Below are 16,630 nucleotides of genomic sequence, written 5' to 3'. Positions count from 1 at the left end.
GTGTTGCACATTACACTTGTTCTGAGTTCTGTTTTTTTTAGTGTTCTAGCACTTATAGCGGCCATGCCCTGCATTTAGCCATTGTGTGTTTGTTTGTTTGGTTGTACGTTTATCTGTGTGTCTGTCGGTCTGAAGCCAGTTTTGTGGCAGGCTGCTCGGTAGGCAGGTGAGCAGCCTGCGCACTACCGAGCAGTCTGCGCACCCTATCAGGCGCGGCAGCTCATTTAATCGTGAGAGGCTGCTCGCGAAGAGCAACTCGCAACCCAACCCAAGCAACCCAAGTCCCACCGATGGCAGCACACCTGCCATCGCATGGCAGCACACCTGCCATCGCATGGCAGCACACCTGCCATCGCATGGCAGTGGCGCATTGCTTGACCACTGCACCACTGCACCAGGAGTGGTAGGAAGACTTTCGGAGATCTAACAACGTTGATAATGACCAATTCTGCATATATGGACATTAACCCCTTATTGCTGTCCAAACAACTACTATCCGTGAACACTGGATCTGAACACCGGAACCAAAGTGAAAACTGAAGTGCTTGTATTGCTGTCCAAACAACTACTATCCGTGAACACTGGATCTCAACACCAGAACCGAAGTGAAAACTGAAGTGCTTGTGCACCTAATTAGCATTCAGCCTAACGACACAAATCGACCATCATTTTTTTTTTTATAGGAGTGCTTGCAGTTTCTCCTTTTCTCCATATTTTTTTTTTCTTTTTTCTGGTTGGTATGGAATGGGTTCTACCGGTGAAAAAGGGGTGTGTGTGGCCTTCCTTGACATCAACATAATCGAAAATCTCCTGGTGCATTTGGTAAAATACTTACTGTTGTGTCAATCAGAGAAAATAAAAAATAACTCTCTCGGCCTAACCATTACTTGCTTGTTCGAGCTCCAGTTTCGCACAAAAGTGGGTTTTCGTGGTCAGTTTTGTTTTAAACTTCGTTTGGGTGGGGTACTTGCCTGATTCGGTCAGAATTAATTGAAAATCTCCATCATCTGTGGTGATGGCGGACCGAAACCGTAAGCTTTCACAGCAGTCGTACCCATAGTGCCATCTGTGCCTGCCGGAGGAACAAGCACTCTACCATTGAGGCTGCGACGAAACACAAGAGGGAGAACGTGGCTGCGCGGTTGGTTTGAAAGCGCTTTCTCGGCTATTTTATCAAAACTGGGCGCAGAAAACGTTGTTGCACGAAACTGCCCCCCTTCCCGCACCTTGCATTTCTCCTATGAGTTTCTCCGCAGCGTCCCTGCACGGTAGAGTGCTCGTTCGTGTGGAGGGGCCATGATTGTGTTACCGGCATCATTACTGCAAAAGCTCGCCGTTTTGGTTCACCGTCGCCACAGACGAAGATTTCCGATTCATATTTACTGAATCAGGCAAGTACTCCACTCGAACGTAATATAAAACAAAACTGACCACCAAATGCCACCTTTGTGCGAATTTTGATACCTAGTGAGCGGCAGTTAGGCGGAGGAAATTTTTTTTTCGATTTTCTCTGATCGACGCAACAGTCGCTATCTTCGCAGTATGTTGCCAAAACCCTAAAGCACCAAATAAAATCACTCTCATCATATAAAAAGCAATGTGAACTGTAAAACGAAACATGTGCGAGCATGCAATAATGTCCTGGGCTTCCTATAATTTCCACAACAGTTCGTTCTATGTGAGACACTGCACCATTGCCCCAATATATATTTTGACGGTAGCACCGCCCTCGTTCGTACTAAGCGAGCGTTCACGCACAAAAGCTTCTGAGTATAAGTCTCTCAATCAGTCAGAACTGAAAGCCGACCATTCCATATGATTGTCTAACTTGCCACTGCTGCTCTAAAAAAAAAAAAAAATCATAAGAGCCAACAAAAGTGCTCAAAGCAGCCGTTCACCTCCAGGGAGTGCGTTGCGCAACAGACGCCATGATCGCTGACCAGCGGACTACACCCGGTCAGAGTTTCATTTTTCACATTGCCTCCTTGCATTAGAAACTGAAACCAAGGAGAAGATGGTGTTATAGAAGCAAACTAGATGGCGCAGCTTGTCCAGGAGCGCCTACTTAAATTTTTGGCGGCAGGTTCAGAACGTCTGGCCTGTGGTGCAGTAAGGAAAGAGTCGATGCACAGTGCAAGGCTATGCATGTGCCAGGAAGTAAGCAGTATTAGGTGATTTTGTGCAGTGCACCGCTCCCTCTACAAGATATATTTTACGGTTGCATGCAATTGTACCTGTGGAACGCCATTTATTGGCAACTAGTGTAAAGCTGAAGCAGAAAATTTTCTACTTAGTGAATTTATGAGAAAATGCACCTAACATCAGTAACCACCGTACATAATGTGGTGGCGTTGCAGATATTTCTAGCCTTTCCAGTCTCTTCATGTTTCAAACTAAAGTTATCTTGAAGATTTTACAGTCAGATGCCTGTACAGCAAAACGTGCAGGAGCATGGTAACCTCTTGTTATACTGGTCACTTTGTTATGTCCATCAGACACCCTCTACTGCCCCTTATAAAGCAGAGTGTGCATGTACTGAAAGAAGCAGTGCTTTGTTCCTTAGAATAGACTGGCGTTTAGTGAAAAAGTGTTTCTTCTGCCCAGATTTCTTAATCAAATGAGCAACTACCACTGACATTATCATATTGGTCAGTGTCCTTGACACACCTGTCAGTTGTGAAGCCAGTCTTTCACTTTTTACCTGGGCCCGTATTTCAACTTGCGTTCCTTTTGAAAATGTCTGTTTCGGAGACACCTGATTGGCCAAAAAGCTGAAAGTGGAGGCGGCAACTCATCCACTTCCGGCACTTCGGCCAATCAGGTGTTGCTGAAAGGGACGGTAATTGAAATACAGGCCATGACACCTCATTTCATATTATAACGATGCCCTCACATATGCACACGCATGCCACGCACATACGCTTGTGCTCTTGAGAAGTGACAAGGCATGCTGGGCCCGATTACTGTCTTGCGCCAAAAAGATAATTACTGTCTTTTCGGTGCAAATGGGATCGCCAGCGGCAAAACTTTGCCCTGGCATCGCAAACGCCATTGAATCGCTCAGAAAAATACTCCAGAAGATGTGCACGCTTTTTTTTGTCTTGGCTTAGCTCAGCTAACTCGGGGGTGTGGCCCATGGCTTGAATCGCCACACGCACAAGTGCACATCCTCAAACTCCAACTTGCAATGGCTTGTGTGCCATGCGCCTTCCACACCGTCTCGCCAGCATCCTAAATGTATGTACGCTGGTGCAGCAGTGTCTTTGGCAGGCTGTCAAGTTTGCCAGGCTAGCCACCACCGTCAGCGTTCCCGTCAGAACAAACACGCTGCGCGGTTACTGGCGCACAGTATCTTGGCGTGCTGCCATGTTCTGAGCTGAGGACAGCAACGCCGAAGGCGTGAAACTGAGGAACGAGCTAGGAAGAGCTAACACTCTGAAATTAGTTTTAACAAACCAGGTCTGACCCGCACACGCCCGCAAGAACTCTACCGGAAATGGGGGAGAGGCCAGTATGGGTGCCCGTGGAACCCACAAAAGCAGCCTGCAAAACCCACTTTGAGAACCCTTGGTCTGGAGGATGCTCCTTTCTCTTTTGCCAACTAGGAAAAAGTGGGTATAGCCATGTGTCACCAGTCTTCCTTGCTTCCTCCCTCCTGGTCTCCCTTTCTTTTTGTTTCTCTCCATCTCCATGAGAGGTGGAAGGCCACCGTGGCAGTGGCCAGAGCGAAGGCAGAAAAAGGAAGGCGATGGTGGTGGCATACTCTAATGCGTGTTTGTTGTTAACCACCAAGTTAGCTACCTTGGTGCGGGAATTTTGTCATGATTTTTGCATTATAGTGGCGTTCAAAATACATAGGAAAGATTCGGATCTCGCCAGGCCTTGCGGCATCCTTGATTAAACAGGAGATTTCATAGCATGGGTATTCGCTTTCAAGGTGTTTGACTGCATAAAAGTTGTGCATACTTCTGTTGCTTGATGTTGACAATCAAAGTCATAAATACTGTTCTTTGGTCGAATTTCGATGGAGGCAAAATTCTAGAGGCCCGTGTACTGTGCTATGTCAGTGCATGTTAAAGAACCCTAGGTGATTGAAATTTCCGGAGCCCTTCACTACAGCGTCCCTCATAGCCTGAGTCACTTCGGGACGTAAACTCCCATAAACCATAAATCATTATCAGGTTGCAAGACTCACTAATAATGGTGTTCTGTTATAGTTTCTCCAGCCTTTAAACTTCCCCATTTTTCCTATTCTGCCAGAAAAAGTGGCTTATTTTAATTGGTTCTTGACATTGTTTCTTATTTGAAAAACTGCTTTACATAATCTGAACAGTTGTCAAAGTGGGAACATGCAGCAAGCATACAAGAGGCATTTGTGACCACACTAAAATATGATGCAAAACCCAATTTTCCGGGTTGTCAGATCGAGCTGTCGAATTTTCCAAAACGAAAGCAAAACGAAAAAGGCAGGGGCTAACTGAACATTGTTGATCCACTTGCAGTACTTGACTCTACCATTGCACTCAACAAAGCTGCAGTCAACATTTAACAATTAACTCCTACAGCGAGAGCTCGTTTGGACTTGTCATGGTCACTGGTTCAGTGCCGGTCACGTAAAGGTAGATTAAGTCAGTTTCATCGTGCACAGCATGTGGTTGCGCACCTTTCTATATGGAACTGAGTGGTTGGCGAAGCTCATTGCCATTCGCAGGCTTTTTTTATAAGTCCAATGTTCTCCACACATGCGAAGGGGGCAGCCAAGGTCGGATACGCCGAATTAGTGCAGCTGGACACAGCAGCTTGGCTTGCGATGGGAGCAGCTGTTGGTTGAAAAGAAGCGATGAGAAGAAAGCATGCATGGTCCATCCAGATCCAGGCAATCCGGAGCTGGTGCAGTGAATTTCGTATTCATGAGATCACTGCAGTGTGAACAAAACAAACTATGTTGGTGCTGTTGTGGTCTGCGCTTACCGGACACCACCAAACACGCTGGTCAGTCCCTGGTGAACTGCCTAGTGTTGCTTTGGCCAGTGTAGCGTTGCCATGGTATGCACCAAGACTGCATGTTGCCACTCTCTGTGTGACCGTGTGTGGAGCAGTGAAGAGCCCATCTAAATGTTATGCTGCGCGGGCTGACATGCCAGTCATTGAGTCATGTGATGCTGAGTTATCGTAACATCCGGTCATTCACGAGTTTGCGGCTAACTCGAGCATAGTTCTCCATGTCCTCAGATTACTTAACCAAACCGATGCAAGCAGCCAGTTGAAATTATCTAGTGAAATTTATATTGCAAATTAAGGGACCATAGAAATCCTATGATTTATCTGGAATTTTGAATTAACTAATATCGAATTGTCAAGGTTTTACTGTAGTTTGCATGTCATCCAGAGAACATTTGTTTTGTGTTCTGGCTTTTGTAACCTCTTTGTGGAGCACGCAGGTTCTGCTGTGCTGAATTTTGTCAGGCTCATCATGCATTTACTCGTTCGATGGAAAAAGTGCAGTGTTTCATGACATTGGAGATGGGGTGAGCAACTGCTTGTTAAGCAAGGTGGCCCCGTAAAGAAAAGAAGAAAATCGTTTGTATGACTGGTGTTACTGCGATGATAAAATAGTGCTTTTATTTTAGAAATTATCGCTAACTTTGTACAACTTTAAAATATTCATGTGTTGAGGTGTTATCAAGACTTTAATGATAAAAGCAAACAGCTGTAGTCGAACCTTGCTATAACGAAATAGTAGATATAACATACGGTTTTCTTGGTTGCAGAGAGTTTGAGGAGACCATGGACCACCTGCAAGCTGACATAGATGCCCTGGAGACAGAGCGAGGCGAGCTGAAAGACAAGCTGAAAATGATCTCGAAGAAAACTCTCTACAAGGGACTGTCAGAAACAGTTGGCTTGCCTGGTAAGCTGTTTTTCATTGGTAGGACAGATGTCCCACAGACGTGCTGTAATCACCAGTCTCTGTCACTTGGATATGCTTTCAGAGTAACAAGGGTTATTCTTTTTGTGGCCCAAGTCACCACAGGCAGGTATTGGCAATATGTCAACAGAGCTCGAAGCTTCATGGCAAGGTAGAGTAGGTTTTGTTGCCATGAGACAGATGGCAGCAGAGGGAATGTATGACAAATTGCCATATGACAGCATGTGAAGCTAAGGTCCATAATTTAACTATTGCATGTGGAAAATATGTCGGCCATTCACTGATGCTTGTGGAGCATCTACAGAGGTAAAACAGTAGCTGTAAGCTCAGGTAATGTGCGATACATTTTAGGGTTGATGACTGTTATGAAAGACGACCCGCATTCAAGATGTCCATAAAAAGCTGCCGCATCAAAATATGAAGAGTGACTCGACCAGCTGATCTGTGCAGATCAGTGGGCTATGGGTTGAAAACTGTTTAGTTGGACGTTCACTTCAGTGAATTGGAAACACCCCTGGAAATGTTTCAATATTGCAAAGTCTGCACCAGGTGTGTCCCATATGCTCAAATAGGAGCTGAAACAGCACAGTGTGCAAGCTTTCCAAGCCCTGCTGGACCATTACGAGTTAAGATGAGTTTCCTAGAGAGCGCCGTCAGTGGTCACAAAACATAGCATTGGCAATACGAGCCTCAGTTAGAATGGCAGGTTGTGCTGTGGCAGCACATGGATTTGCTGGTATGCAGAAAGAGTTCGTGATGCAGCTCTTAGTGGGTGAAGTGTGATGGACAGTGTCATTAAGGAAATGAAATGGGCGGATTTAGAACCTGGTAAAGATGTGCTCTTAATGCTACACTACAACTCTAAGCTCTAGATTTGGATTTCCAGGGTCGGGCAAGAAAAGGAGGGAGCTTTTTTCTTGCACCTCATTCATTTATTTTTATTTTTATTTATGGACACTGCGGTCTTGCTTATATATGTACATCTTGTATCTTGTATATGTACAAAACTGCATATACAAGAAGGCAAATAAGAGTAAATTATTTTAGGTGCTCTTCAAATGATGCTAATGAGTTCTGTTTAAATTTGTCATTAAGTTATTCCAGTCAACTATAGTTTTTCCAGTCAACTATCAACTAAAGTTAGCGGCATTCTTGTTGTCGTCGTCTTGTTTTGTAGCCAGACGAGAAAGTGAATATACCAGATGTATTAATATTGTAATGCCTTGTTATTAACTGACAAAAACTTTAATCTACATATACCATTTCTTTCTCTTACTGACGGGAAGCCATAATGCTGAAGTAAGTCACTGATGAAAGCGCGGTCATATTTATTGAAGATAAATTTTGCTCCTTTTTGTTGTTGATATTAGATGTGGTCAATGGGTTCCAAATTGTTACAGCATATTCAAGTGCTGGACGGATTGTGGTGTTACATGAGAGAGATCGGACAGCTAGTGTAGTAGATTTTAAAGACCATCTAAGAAAAAAAGGGTTTACGAAGGGCGCTAGCTCTGACAGTATCGATGTGTTTTGTCCACGATAAATCATTAGTGATCCAGAGACCGAGGTGCTTCTAATGCATTACTTCTGAAAGAGTGATGTTGTTAGTGCTGTACTATTATTCCCACTGTACACTATTATTCCCACTGCACTATTATTCCCCTATTATTCCCACACAGGGTGCCAGGATTTGTCAGTTTGGAGACGGTGGAGCACATTGCCACTCTTGGCTGGACTGTTCTGTTGCATCCACCGCATTTTCCTGCCCCACATTCGAGATTTGGCACCTTGAACCTCCATCTATCACTTACTTTGATTAGCCGCCGCGGTGGCTCAGTGGTTATGGTGCTCGGCTGCTCACCCAAAAGACGCGGATTCGATCCCGGCCGCGGCGGCTGGAATTTCTTTGGAGGAGAAATTCTAGAGGCCCGTGTACTGTGCGATGTCAGTGCACGTTAAAGAACCCCAGGTGGTCGGAATTTCCGGAGCCCTCCACTGTGGCGTCTCTCATAGCCTTAGTCGCTTTGGGACGATAAACCCCATAAACCAACCAACCAACTTACTTTGAGTAATCACGTGTCACGTGCCAAGCCTTCTAAAATCGACATTTGCTTTTCATGCTAGAAGGCCATGTTCATGCAAATCTGTTCAGTTAGGCTCTTGTTGGGCTGGGAGAGTTCATGTTAACGTGTGGGCACAAGTTCAGTGGTTCTTGTTGGCCAGGCTTTTTTTTTTTTCGTTCATTTTGTTTGTGGGAAACTAAACAGCAGTCCCAAAACTGTTCAGTTTGTCAGTGAATTCAGCTTAACACAGTTCGCCCTAAAAAGGGAGTCCACTGTATAGCAAGGAAGTTGTGTATGCTATGTGATTACACATTGCAGCCCTAGATCGTTAGTGCAGTGAAAGCTTGTTGATTTGAACTTCGGGGGACCAGAAAAAATGGTAAAATTATCCGAATATCTGAATTTCGAATGAACCCAAAAAATTGACTAGCCGTAAAAACGGGGCAGTTGTCACCTGCTTTTGTGATGAGGACAGCGTGATAGTGACGTTTTTGCATTTTCATCAATACTTTATTGTGTGCAGCGTCAAAGCAGAACTGCTGCAAAATGATCAGGCCCTCCCTGGCATCATTCATGGTGTGACATGGTAGCAGTGGAGCCCCCTCAAAGCAGCTGTGTCGCGTGTGAGGAGGCCGCACTGCGCTAACAGCGAATGGCACATGGCACGCAGTTTCAGCACTCTGAAAAAAAAATTCAAGAGCCACGCGAATGGAAGCGAGGGAAACGCTCAGCTGGGCTTGGTTGGCTGGCTGACACGCGGCCGATAGCAGCTGTCGCTGCAGGCTGGAGAAAAGCTGAGGAAACTGAAACCAAAACTTAGTGGTCGGACTTTTCTAAAGTCGGGGCCGTCTGTTTCCCATCGTGCCTGCTGTTGCGTGCATATCAGAAGTGCGTTGGTGACTCTGCAACTTGCAGTTCAGGTTTGAGTTGGGCTATATTAATGATCGCTTGCCGTGCCGGTTACACCTAGCCACGGCCTTCCTATGGGAGCCCGTTCGAATTAACTGACGCTAGACCTGTAGCATCCGAATCAGCGAGCGTCCAATGCCATAGATTTACTTGGGCATTGGCCAGGATCGCACGAGCAGCTTGAATTATCCGGAGTTTCGAGTTAATGCCGTTGGATTAACGAGTTTCAATTGTATAAACAAATGCATTGTAGTGGCCAGGTTAGCCTGTCCACAACCAAGCTGGCTTTAAACAGACTCAAAAAAAAAAAGTGCAAGGTGTATTAACAACAGAAGAGGGGTGCGGCACAGCATTTAGATGCCAGAAGGGTACCACCTGTGCTGTGTTTCCCTGTGGAAAGTTTGTCATCCTGCTGGGCTGCAAGGTGCCCAAAATCAGTGAGCATAGTTTGTGTAAGGAGAGGAACACATGGCCTTGTGCTGTATCATAGCTTGGTTGTCAGTGATGCATGGTAGCAAGATCGACACATTCTCCCTAGCCTTATACAGGGTGTCCCAGCTAATTTTAGCCAGGGTTTAAAAATATGCCATGACGCAATCAAATGCATGTTGCTGGCTATTGTATTGAGCAAGACACTATTTTTTGTATTGTGCTTAATTGCATAATTAGTCGAGGTTAATAAACCAACTTTGCAAGCAATAAAGATGGGCGAAAATTGCAGTGAGAAAGTTGTAGAATAGTCTGCAAAACATCCAACTGAACAGCTTCTAACTTTCCATCTATTACATATTTGCTTTTTTTTTTTCACTCACTGCAGATGCCGGCGAAATACAAAAAAAAACAACACGTGACATGTCTGCTTACACGCCACAGTTGCAGTGCTCTCAAACGTTCCGCCTACAAAGGAACAGCTGCCACCGAAAAGGTGCCATGGCTGCGACGCAGGCGCCAGCTGTGTGATTTATGCCAGCGCATAAGGGCTGCGTCTGCTTATCACTATCATGAGCCATCATGAGGGAAGCATACCACTGGCGTAAATCGCACAGCCAGCTGCTGCACCACTGCCCTGTCGACTTTTAAGCGGCAGCACACTCGGCTAACTAAATGATTGGTTCATTCCTACGCGGAATGTTTGAGAACACTGCAATCGTGGCGTGCAAGCGGCCATGTTACGTGGTATTTTTTGTATCTGCAGTGAGTGAAAGAAAGCTAATAAGTAATAGATGGAACATTAGAAACTGTTCATTCAGACGTTTTGCGGACTGTTCTGCAATTTTCTCGTTGGAATTTTTTCGCCTGTTTTCATTGCTTGCAATGTTGGGTAATTAATTCTGACTAATTATGCAATTAAGCACAATGGAAAAGTAGTATGGCTTGCTCCATACAACAGCTAGCAACATACATTCGATCACATCGTCAAAGAGTGCGGCGGCATATTTTTAAACCCTGGCTAAAGTTTGCTGGGATGCCCTGTATAATGTTGCATGCAGCTAATGAGCCCTAGAAGTTTAGGTGCTGAAATACACGACTGGAGCAGTCACCCTGGCTTCATCATGGAGGCCTGGAAAGTCTTGAAAGGCCTTTTATATTGCATTTTGCAAAGGTGCTTTGGTCACATTCATCTGAAAAGTGACACTAAGAGCTTTGATTGCACATTTTATTTATTTATTTATTTCGGATACTTTCCAGGCCCGAAGGCATTACAGAAAGGAGTGGTAAGGTACATAAAATGAACAGTGCATGTTATGCAATATTATTTACGAAACGGCAGAAAATACAGTAGTCTTGAAATTGTAGGTGTCAGAAATGGCAGCAATGGAGGGAGGAAGGTCGTTCCAGTCTGCGCTGGTTTTGGGAATAAATGAATTATGACACATTTTTGTTCTGGAAAATGGAACAGCAACTTTAAACATGTGGTCAGGACAGGACGATAAGTATGATGGGCGAGCAAAAAGATGATTCTTTGATGCGGGGTTGTGATGCACCCTACTGTTTTTTGCTGTTTTTCAGAAGTATGCAAATTTCCCACAGATATATCATTTTATGTATTGTTTAGTAACAGAATTGAGTCAGGAGGCATAGAAATGGTAAATGTTTTTGTACAAATACGGTAATTCGAACATATACCGCGGTAATAAAGGTTTTGGACTGGATTTTGTGGTGGTAACTGGCTGAAAATTCAACTGGAAGAAGGGCAGTGCATTCAGGTTGCTTGCAAAATAACTTGATGGTTGGCTTCACAGACGTTGACTGTGCACTACCCTTGTCTATGGTGTGCTGGTGTGCAATAGTGAAAATGGCCAGAGGATGTGTGCGGCATGAGTGCCCACAGTCTGCAGGTTTGTAGTATTGAGGCGCCATGTACTCTAGTGCATTTTTTTTATAAACCCGCCCAAGCTTTAAAATATGAGTCGCCGAGTTGTCTCTCCTAAACAGCTTTCCTGGGCTGGCTGACCCGAAAGAGACCTTCCCCCTATGCTGCCCAATAGTTCAGGTCTTGTTGCCACACACGTCTTTTTGATCGTTCAGCAGTGTAACGCAACAATGTTTACTGGCGTGGTTAACATTTGTCACTGCCATTCCTGGAGTGCATCTATCTATACATACTGAACTAGTGTAGTAGCGACCCACATCTTGCAGCTTTGAAGCTTGTTGCAGTGCAGTATTTTCTGTTCTCACTTTTGCTGTGCTTGGCACCATGCTTTTGTACGAAGTGGCCTTCAGACACTTCCTGCTGCTCTCTCCTTGTCTTTTAAGGGGGGGACACAGGTTTTGTAGGTGAAATTTTTTATCCTTTGGTGCAGAATGATGAAATTTAGCGCGATTATTGGGAAGTGCACTAAATGAATAAATAGTTTTTCACTTATATATATTCAGTAGTTTTGACATTATAAATTTTTTATCTGTTTCATCACTATACCAAACTTGCAGAAAGCCTTTCATGACGACAAAACATGGTAGGAGAAGCCTAGAGTTGCTCTTAAACTTTAGCCAAGGGAATGGTTCATGTAGAGACATTCTCCAAATATTTTTGTCAACTTGAGTTTTTTCTACACAGAATATTATGTACATGCTTGCATAATGCACTCATTACTGTCATGTGGGAAAAAAAAAAATGAAAGTAATTCAGAAATGCAGGAACGTCACTGCGGAAAGAATATATTCAGGTACACAATTCAAGAAACTGTATGAAAATCCATGAAGCCATTGTCATGCTATGCTTTCTGTAAGTACGGCAGTCAGGTAAAAAAACACTGTTGAGAAAACTGCCATTTTCACGGAGATCTCAGCCAGATCTTGTTACCAATGGTCACAAAAAAAATGTTTTTAAAAGTATCTTGGTAAATTAGTTTTTGAGGAAAGGAAATGGCGCAGTATCTGTCTCACATATCTCGGCGGACACCCGAACAGCGCCGTAAGGGAAGGGAGAAATGTGGGAATGAAAGAAGAAAGAGAGAAAGAGGTGCCGTAGTGGAGGTCTCCGGAATAATTTCGGCCACCTGGGGATCTTTAACGTGCACTGACATTGCACAGCACACGGGCGCCTCTTGCGTTTCGCTTCCATCGAAACGCAGCCACCGCGATCGGGTTCGAACCCAGGTACTCCGGCTCGGTAGACGAGCGCCTTACCACTGAGCCACCGTAGCGGTTTAAAAGTATCTTCTGGGCTGTTTTTGGGGAAAATCATTTTTGAATATAACTAGAATGACCTTATAGATACGAAATCTGGTATTTTCTAAAATACAATCTTTTTTTTTAGGTTTTTGTGATTTGAAAGCTGCGTTCCTCCTTAAGTGCACCAACTTTTGTGGCCTTGGCTGCATCTGTGAGAATTAAATCTCATCATTTGCTTATTTTCTTGTGCGAGCAGAAACAAGAGCACACTCACAACTGCATTAGTTTTGAAATAAAATTAAGACCTTGTGCAGCATAGTAATGTATGACTGGTCAAGCACAGCAACAGCTTCTTTGAGTAGGGTATTTCAGTGCTGTAAAGGTGTCTCAGGGCTGCGAGGTAATGAAAATTCGATACCATTTAGGCTGCCTGCTGTGGTGTCTACATTGAGTGTCTAATGTTCTTGCAATTTTCCCACCAAAACTCCAGTTGGAACCGGTTCCGTTGCCCTTTTATGGTATGCATGCGTAATCACCTTCCAGAATGTTCCACCACCTTCCATTGGATTATCATGTAGGATTTTACTAATCCGATTCACTAATCCACCTTATGCATTTTCTGGGCTGGGCCTACTTCCAAAATTTTGGGGGTCCTATGGATTTTTGGGGGTGGGCCAACTTCGAAATGTTGGAGGTTTTCAGGTTTTCAAATTTGGCGGCACCCTATGATTGATCCACTGGTGGTCAGGTGGTGTTGATGACATCACGACCCTCTCAGTCGCATTCTTAGATGGCTGGAAATCCTTATGCCTTTGCTGGTGCAATGGTGCAGCGCTTAAGCGATGCGCCACTGTCCCAGCAGGTAGGCGGCAATTGCATTGCATTTGGCAACAGCGAGCAGTTTGCTCACAATCCAATGGAGAGGTTGCCACCTGTGACGTTGGGCAGGCTGTGGTGACGCCGCAATGTCACACGACCCCAAATGACCAGGCGGGGAATTTAGTTACGGAAAAACTGGAAACTGCACGACAACTGCTTAAATGCTGTCAAATTAAAAATTAGTACAGATTAGTACAATATTAGTACATTCTTTTGGCTTCTTCAGAGGTGGTGGTTTTATGAATTTTTTTGAGGTTCTCTTAAAGAGCAAACCAGGGTTTAATGATGCTTGAAGGATATGTTCTGTAGCAATGCTTTGAAAAGGTGCTCAAGAACCCCGTCTGTCTAGGCTTCCATCCAATTCTGCCTAACATGCATGCAAAAAAGAGCGTACAGGCACATGGCCTCTGAAAAAGTGTCCATATTTGGTTGAACACTATTATTACCTGTATAGTGAAACATTCTGCTGTGAGAAATTACAGTATGTCTGGTCCCAGAATTAAGTGGAAAATTGGAGGTTGAGGTCTCATTGGATTTAGGTGCTGGGGGGGGGGACCTAAGAAAACCTCCCTTGGAACCCAGTTTGAGAACTTTTGGCTGAGACTTGTAATGTGTCCCTCTTGCAGCAAGCACAAGCTGGCCACAGCTGCAGGACATCAAGGTGGCACTGCGACATGTGCACAGTGAGAGGACCAAGCTGGAGAGCCACCGTGTGAGCCAGCTGCTGGCATCACTGCCACCACTGGCGCCAGTGCCCCCCCGTGCTGAGCAGCAGCGTGATGCATGTGCCAAGGCGGCGCGTGCTCAGAGCCAGGCCCTGGCACTTTGCGTTCAGGTCCGTGTGGTGGACCTGAGCAGTCGGCGTGCCCCTGTCCAGGGTCCCAACCTGGCTGCTTTGCTTGAGGCACGGCGCTGCCTTGAGGCCTCGCGGCATGAGCTCGTGCTGCTGCGTGCCCTGGCTGTGGCACGTGTGGCTGCTGCCTGGCGTGCTTTCCCAAACCCTGCCCTGATGCGCCTTCTACAGGCACAATAGTGCCCCCAGTGTGGTGTACAGAATTACTCTGCTAAATGCACCAACGGAATGAAAGTACAGGTGCTGGCTGTGGCATTTGCAGGAGCTGTTTGGTGTGCCTTCCGAAACCCTGCCATATTGCACCAAGTCCAATAGATACCCGGTGTGGCAAGACGGATGTTCAAAATTGCTCTGCTATGCACACCAAATCAGTGCCCTTTTCTTGTTACTGTGGGTAGCAGTGCTTACTTGATACTATAACTCATGGCAGCTCTCCTGAAGCTGAGCATTGCACTGTCTCAGAACACATTTTGGGTTGAAGCTTGGAATATTTAAGCAGTTGCAGTAATCAGGGCAGCAGATGTCCTTTGCCAGCTGTCTTGCCTGTTGTGCATACTGAGGAATAGAACCTTTCATGAAAGTTTTGCAGCCTCTCTTTTTATGGCCTTCATGCGTTTTGTGCTGCATGCTACAACTTCCTACGTTTAAATGTACCATGCTTTTTGGTGGACAAATAAATAATTCATTGCTAGGAACAGTGCTGTGAGCTTTCTGGGTTACATGGAGGGCTACTGATTAAAGGGACACTGAGGAGAAATTGAAGTTTGCTTGTATCGACAGAATACCAGCTCCTGATTACAAAAACGCCACTCATACTGACAACAAAGCTCTTGTAACGTAGAAAAGAGCAAGAACCAAAATACAGGTATCACCGCCACAGGCCAAACTCTCAAGTACAAGCGTGATGACGTCATAGGACAAAGCAGTGTTGCTAGAACCAATGGTTCTAGCAACTCTAGGACCCGAGAAGCCACAAATCACTGAGGCTCAGCCAATGCATGCACAAATCTCCTTGACGTCGCCAGATGGCGCCACATATCCGGCAGCTACGCGCGCGCCTGAAGCATCGGGACCAATCAGCGTCTGCTCACCGGCGTTAGGGGGGCTCCCGGTATTCCGCTAGCGGTAACAAGGTACACGGTATTCTAAAGGTGTCTATTTGCGAGAACTTCGTTGACGACTTCGAGAACGAGGTCCATCGTAACGCTGGCAAAACGCCAGTGCAAACGTAAGCGAAGCGACTGTAGCGACGGCCGGCCGCAATAGCCGATAGACGCCTTCAACGTGCGGCCGGCGGTAGCTTTCTTTTTGGCTGCTGCTAGGCCGCACTGCTGGCCGCAGAAATCACGGAGTCTGCGTCACGTCATGTTCACGTCATGTTTCACGTCACTTAGTCCTGTGTCGTCATAGGAGAATTCCAAGTTTGAATCAGAGCGGCGGTAAAAACTTTTTCAACTTCGAATCCAAATTTCTTAGAAATAAATGCATCTTTCGCTGCCGGCTAAGTGGCAACAACGCCATGACATGCCGAACTGTCGGATTTTGCTATAAAAAAATATTAATAGTAGTGCTCTCCTCACTGTCCCTTTAAGCTCAGGCATGGATGCTCCATCACTTGCACAGCTTCTATACTTCAAAACTTGCAAAGAAGCAACACTGGAGTACGACAGTCGCACTGCTCAGCTAAGTGCCATCCTTCTGCTCCTGTTGTTTAACATTGCTTTCATGCCTTTGGTGTGGAAGCCAGAAGACAGCCCTAAGCATGGGGGCAATCTCAAAGTTCAGCCTACTCGGAAAAACCTGCACATTCATTGTGTTCAAAGTTCAGCCTACTCGGAAAAACCTGCACATTCCATTGTGTTCAACAAGAACAGCAAGCCTCAATATCCACTGCGTGTTCACACACACATCACAAACTCAAAATCTTACCCAAAACGTCCTGCTATAAATCAGATCCTGACAAGTTGGGCCAGATGGCGGCCTCCGTGACAGATGTTGGGACAGTAACACCTCCAAGACTATATCAGCTCATTGCCCAATATCATGCACCGAAGCAAATTAAGCACCCAGCAGGTTGGCAGGTTCACAGACCAAGGCCAGTTGATCCTTCGGTGCAGAAGACTCGGCCAGGCATGCCAGGATATGGGGTTACGGGCAGAGTGAATAATGACGGAACAGAGGAAAAGACTGTGCCCTAGATTAGCACTGAGGACAGGACAGTACGAGCATGATGGATCAGGACGAAAGTGGTTGAGGTAGAGGCATGCCTGGGTGATGAGGCCATTGGTTTGAACATTGCAAAGGGTGTGGCATTGTGAGTAAAGGCCAGGAAGGCGGGCGAGGTCATCCTCAAGCTGCTTGCAGGAATGCTTCAAGTTGCCT

The 16,630-nt window shown here is 45.5% G+C and overlaps 1 protein-coding gene across 1 annotated transcript in view; it reads left to right on the top strand.

Annotated features, from left to right (window-relative positions):
- DCTN1-p150 (dynactin subunit 1) overlaps positions 1-14,943 on the top strand; it is a 44,247-nt gene extending 29,304 nt beyond the window's left edge. Inside the window, exons 9-10 of the mRNA XM_089578957.1 lie at positions 5,772-5,911; positions 14,022-14,943. Of these exons, the coding sequence (XP_089435083.1) occupies positions 5,772-5,911; positions 14,022-14,428 (547 nt within the window). The 3' untranslated portion in view covers positions 14,429-14,943. The remainder of the gene's footprint in view (positions 1-5,771; positions 5,912-14,021) is intronic.
- Positions 14,944-16,630: the final 1,687 nt, after the last annotated feature.

The sequence above is a fragment of the Amblyomma mixtum genome, chromosome 3, assembly GCF_055824585.1.
Source record: "Amblyomma mixtum isolate Tamu chromosome 3, ASM5582458v1, whole genome shotgun sequence".
Lineage (NCBI taxonomy): Eukaryota > Metazoa > Arthropoda > Arachnida > Ixodida > Ixodidae > Amblyomma > Amblyomma mixtum.
This window is presented reverse-complemented; position numbering and strand designations above follow the sequence as displayed.